General features: G+C 41.5%; 1 protein-coding gene across 1 annotated transcript; it reads left to right on the top strand.

Moving 5' to 3' along the window:
- Positions 1–1,622: 1,622 nt before the first annotated feature.
- LOC140004798 (uncharacterized) lies at positions 1,623–2,348 on the top strand. Its single transcript, XM_072044944.1, has 2 exons — positions 1,623–1,821; positions 1,927–2,348. Exons 1-2 carry the CDS (start codon positions 1,623–1,625, stop codon positions 2,346–2,348), a joined length of 621 nt encoding a protein of 206 aa, XP_071901045.1.
- Positions 2,349–5,610: the final 3,262 nt, after the last annotated feature.

A 5,610-nucleotide genomic window follows, 5' to 3' on the forward strand; every position in this document is an offset into this window, starting at 1 on the left:
CACTTGCATTTGCCCTTTTTTCCTATCTAAAATATCCTCAAAGATGGTAGATGAAAATTTCCCAACAATCACCTACAAACTTGTTACCAAATAGGTAAAGAACTAATTTGAATTAAAAACAAAAACCATGGACGACTTAGACTTGGACTAATCCAACAAACTAAACATAATTAAGAAACTAACAAATAATAATAGCCATGATTTAACTTCGACATTTTTTTAACATAATCTTACTTAGCGAAAACATACAGCGTTATTAGGAAAACTTATTACTTTATTTATAAATGATATTTTTCCATGAGTAAACTAGTTAGTGCACACACTTTTCAATCCATAGGTTTTATATTCACTGTCATGACTTATTTGCAATAAAATATGCATTGCAATAACTTCATTTTGGCGAAATACTAACTATTATACTCTAGGCAACCAATGTCTTATGGGCTATCATTGAACAAGTCCTTAAGATATAGTATTATTTTTTCTCAAAAATATTATTGATATTTTATATCAAAGTATAAGTTTATTAGGAAATCTACCAATTTTCTTAGTAAATTTGAAGCTATATTTTTAATGATTCTTGTTTCTTGCAAACATAAGAAAACATATTATAAGAAAAGATACTACTATTTAAGAAAAAATATAACTATTTAAGTATAAGATACTAGTACCAAATTTTTAGTATATTTACAACCATATTGATTTTTCAAAAAAAAAAAAAATACCATTTTCACTTTATTATAAGAAAAAAACTTCTGTTTAAGTATAACTTGCGCCATTACTCTAAAACACAAAGTTTTTGTTTTCAAACTTGATTGTTTAGGAAAATTTACTTTTCTAACAACCAATGTACCCCCAAAAAATACTATCTTATTAGTAAAGGTACCGTCTTAGTGTTTATCAACAATTTCTTTTTAAGCTTTCTACTGATGAAACTTATTGCTTTATTAAAATCACAAAATTTACTATTTCTAGAAGAAACTTAAGGTATTATGAAAATATCTTAATCAGAGTAAGCATACTTCATTTAGAAAAATTTACCATTTTGCTTGCAAAAAAATTTTGAAACTATACATTTTCATCAAATTAGTGTTTTTTTTTCATAAAATTAGAATAATAAATTTGAGATATTTTATAGCACATACGTGTTTATAAAAGAAGGGCAAATCCTGTGAAATAGAATAACTTTCCAGCTTTTGATTAACAACAAAATAAAATATTTTTTCCTATCTATGTGTGATGGGCTAATACATTTGTTGTTTTTGTGTCCTATCATTTTATTTGTATGCAGTTTTGTAATAAATCCATAAACTACATAAGGGCATTTTTGGCATGAAATTATCCTCTCTTTTGTCAAATAAATTTTATACTTTTCATGACATGGGTTGACATGTTTATTAAAAAAGAGCCAAGTGAGATTTTTCAAAGTTTAATAGATCCCAATGATGCTTTTAAAAGCCTCAAGGGAGGTCTTTTAGTTCATGCCCAGGTCTTTGTGGGTGTTTTTTAGTTCCCCGGTTGGTGGCTAGGTGGTTGGGGAGTTGGATCAGCATCTTTCAATCCGGTGGGGGCATCCCCAGTTCCCGAATCCATTATTAATTTCTTTTGTTCATGCCAAGTGTATGAGGGATGAGCGACAGCGGCTTTGGGAGGGGCTGCTGCAGGATAAGCCTGGGCAGGGGCCTTGGTGCGTTGTGGGTGATTTTAATCTTATTATTTCTGGCAGTGAGAAGAAAGGAGGCAGGCAGTTTCGGCTGGCAGAGGGTCTTGAACTTTCTCAATTTATGAATGAGGGGGGGGTATTCGATGTAGGTTTCTCAGGTAGTAGTTTCACTTGGTGTAATAACAGATTAGGGAGGGCGCGCATCTGGAAATGATTAGATAGAGTATTGCTCAATATGGAGTGCTTGGATTGTCCATTCTCAGTTTCTGTGTCCCACCTAGTGCGTGCCCCGTCTGACCATGCTCCGCTACTCATCTCGCTCGCGCCTAAAGTTGATTGTAGGAGTCGCTCGTTCCGCTTTTTGAACGTTTGGCCCTCCAAAGTGGGTTTCTTGGACATGGTCAAGTCAGCTTGGCAAGTGGAGGTGGTTGGGTCCCCCTTCTCGGTAGTGTGGGGAAAATTGAAGAATGTCTCCCGGGCTCTTCGTATCTGGAATAGACAGGTTTTTGGAGATGTGTTTGAGAATGTTAGGAAGGGGGGAGCGGCAGTGGCAGAGGCAGAAATGCGGGTACAGGTTGATCTCTCTGACGAGGCTCACTTGGAGCTCCAGCAGGCGCAAGCTAACTTGAATCGGCAGTTAGCTATTGAGGAACAGTTTTGGAGTCAGAAGGCCAGGGTCAAGTAGCTACAACACGGTGATCGGAATTCAAGATACTTTCACTCGGTGGTCAAGCAACGTCGGTTTCAATCCAGAATTCACAAGATTCAGGATTCCGTGGGAGGATGGGTAATGGACGATGAGGGGATTGGATGGGAGGCGGTCCGGTTCTTTAGTAAGTTGTTCTCGGCTGACCCTGTGGCCGACTTTCACCTCCTGCATGTTATCCCTAATCTTGGGGATGAAATTAACAACACGAGGTTGGAAGAGGTTCCTTCTTTGGAGGAGGTGAAAGGGGTGGTCTTTGGGATGGATGGTGATAGTACCGCTAGGCCAGACGGGTTCTCAGGGAAGTTCTTTACGGTGGCTTGGGAGGTAGTAGCTCATGATATGTACAAGGCGGTTGTGAGTTTCTTCTGTGGTGCTGAACTGCCTCGTTTCATTACGGCTACGTCTATTGTCCTATTACCCAAGGTCATGAATAGGCCTGTCAATGGGCCGGGTCCGGGCCGGAATTAATAAATCCGGACCCGGACCCGCCATACTGGATTAATTTCGGACCCGACCCAAATACCCGACGGGTCTCTTAATCTCTCTACCGGACCCACAACTGACGGGTCCCGGTCCGGGTCGGGCCTACCCGGAAAAAGGCAAAATACCAGAATGGAGGATTGCTTACTTCTGTTTCAAAAGGAATGTTCCCAACTACAGATCCAGAATATAGCTGAAAATTGAGCAAAAAGAATAAGAAAAATTCTATGAGGTTGTGGGTTCATTATTAAAACTTGAAGAGCGAAAAGTGGAGGCTCAGATTGGAGTCTAACATCAAGATAGGCTAAAACTGCCATGGCTACAAACAACAGTTGCCGCATGAGAGAAATCAGATAAAGAACCCAAAAGGAAAAATGAACCAAAAGTGCCCAATTTTCCTTTTGAGCCCTCTGCATACCCCTCACAGACCCTCCAGAGTTCACCAAGCCAAGCTACGGAAAAGCTCAAAATCTTGATTTCTATTTAGTTTCGTATTGATAATAAAAAAAATTATCATTGCCTCATATAAGCAGTCGGTCCTTTTTTTTGTTTGTTCAATCAAACAAAGGAACGGGCATCATATTTTTCCACATCATTCATCATGGGCCAGACATGATTGAAATCTAGTACCTCAAGTGGGAAAAGGTAAAAGCCGAAGCAAAGCATTAATGTAATACAAATTCAACAACACCAATCATGGAAAGCAAGCACCCAAATAGTAGCTAAAATCGACACCTCAAGAAATTCCAAGATCTCGTTTCTCATTAGCTAGCCAGATCCGGCGGTTTCTTTGGATCTGGGGTTCTTTGAAGGTGGAGATGGAGAGAGTCAGAGAGCTGGAGATGGAATGGTCACCAATGGCGGAGGCGGGAGGCAGAGCAAAAGAGAAAAGAGAGTGAGGGGAAAAAGGGATGTGCGGCGGTGGGTATTAGGGTTGGAAAATTTTGGGAATAAAAGTAGTATTGATAATGATATGAATAATTAGGATAGAAAGGTATATATTTTTTAATTATTAATTAAATAAAACGGGTTCGGGTCTAATACGGGTCGGTAAGGTATATTCCGTATTCGACCCGTTTTTCTGTTAGATAAAATGGGTCCGGGTTCAGGTCCGGGACACGGGTCTATATATCTACCCGTACCCAGAAAATGTTGACGGGTCCGGTCCGGGTTCGGGTCTAGACCCAGACCGTTGACAGCCCTACACGAACCCTAAAGATTTTACTCAATTTCGTCCTATTAGTGTGAGTAATTTTTTGAATAAAGTTATTTCTCGAATTTTGGTGGCAAGGTTGTCTAGTGTGTTACCTCGGATCATTTCTCCCCAACAAAGTGGGTTTGTTAAGGGGCGATCGATTGCGGATAATTATTTGCTGGCTCAGGAGCTGATGTCGGATATGGGAAGGAAGTGCCGGGGGGGGTAATTTGGCTTTGAAACTAGACATGGCTAAGGCATATGATCGGGTTTCTTGGCCATTTCTCATTGCAGTTTTGCGGCGGTTTGGCTTTGGTGAAAGGTTCATTGACATGGTATGGAGATTGATCTCCAATGTGTGGTTCTCTGTGCTTGTGAATGGGGTGTTGTATGGTTTTTTCAAATCGTCTCGAGGGTTACGTCAAGGGGATCCATTATCACCTTCACTGTTTATCATTGGGGCCGAGGTGTTGTCCAGGGCTTTAAATGCCCTTTGTGTCTCAGTCGCGTGGCGTGGGATACAAGGTTCCGCGGCACTGTCCTGCGGTGTCTCATTTGGCGTTTGCTAACGACATAATTATCTTTGCCAATGGGGCAGCGGGTTCGTTAAGGAGGGTCATAAAGATATTGGACTGGTACCAAAGTGATTCGGGCCAGTTGGTAAATGTGCAGAAAAGTGGATATTTAGTACATCCTCGGATCACCGTAGCCCGTAAAAAGGTAATTGAGCGGGTTACTCACTTTCAAAGGAGAGAGTTTCCGGTTCGATATCTTGGCGCTCCGCTGTTTACTGGTAGAGCCAAGGAGGCATACTACTCGAATTTGTGTCAGACAGTGCTTAATAAGGTTCTCTCTTGGAAGTCCCGATTGTTATCCTTCGGGGGGAAGCTTATTTTGATTAGGCATGTGCTGTCCAGCATCTCGATTCATTTATTGGCTGTGGGTGTCATACCAAAAGGTGTCTTCTGGACGATTGAAAGGGTATGTGCCGATTTTCTCTGGCGGGCGGGGGATGAGCAGAAGAAATTTCATTTGATTCGTTGGCGAGACCTGTGTTACCCAACGGATGAAGGTGGGGCTGGGTTTCGATCGCTGGGTGACATGTATAAGACATTCTCGTGTAAATTGTGGTGGAATTTCCGGTGTGGACTTTCCTTGTGGGCGCGGTTTCTGAATGCTAAGTATTGTAAGGGGAGTCACCCTTGCCAGATTTCTGTGTCTATCCTGGGCTCAGCAACTTGGAGGAGAATGTTAGATGTTCGGGGATTAGCAGAGTTGTTTATTGGATGGAGGTTGAACGAGGGTCAATGTAGTTTTTGGTATGATAATTGGACTGGCCATGGGGCCTTATATCTGAGAATGGGGGTGCAGGAAGACGTACCCTGTCTAGAATTTATGGAGGATGAGCAATGGGCCCCGTCGAAGTTAGCGGGGGTCCTACCTTATGACATGGTACAGCAGGTTTTAGCAGTGGCAGGGCCGGATAGGGCGTCTCCGGATAGGATGATATGGCTGGCTTCATGCTCGGGGCAGTTTTCGATTTCATCCGCCTATGAAGAGATT

Source organism: Coffea arabica, chromosome 4c (genome assembly GCF_036785885.1).
Source record: "Coffea arabica cultivar ET-39 chromosome 4c, Coffea Arabica ET-39 HiFi, whole genome shotgun sequence".
In the NCBI taxonomy this organism is placed as follows: Eukaryota; Viridiplantae; Streptophyta; class Magnoliopsida; order Gentianales; family Rubiaceae; genus Coffea; species Coffea arabica.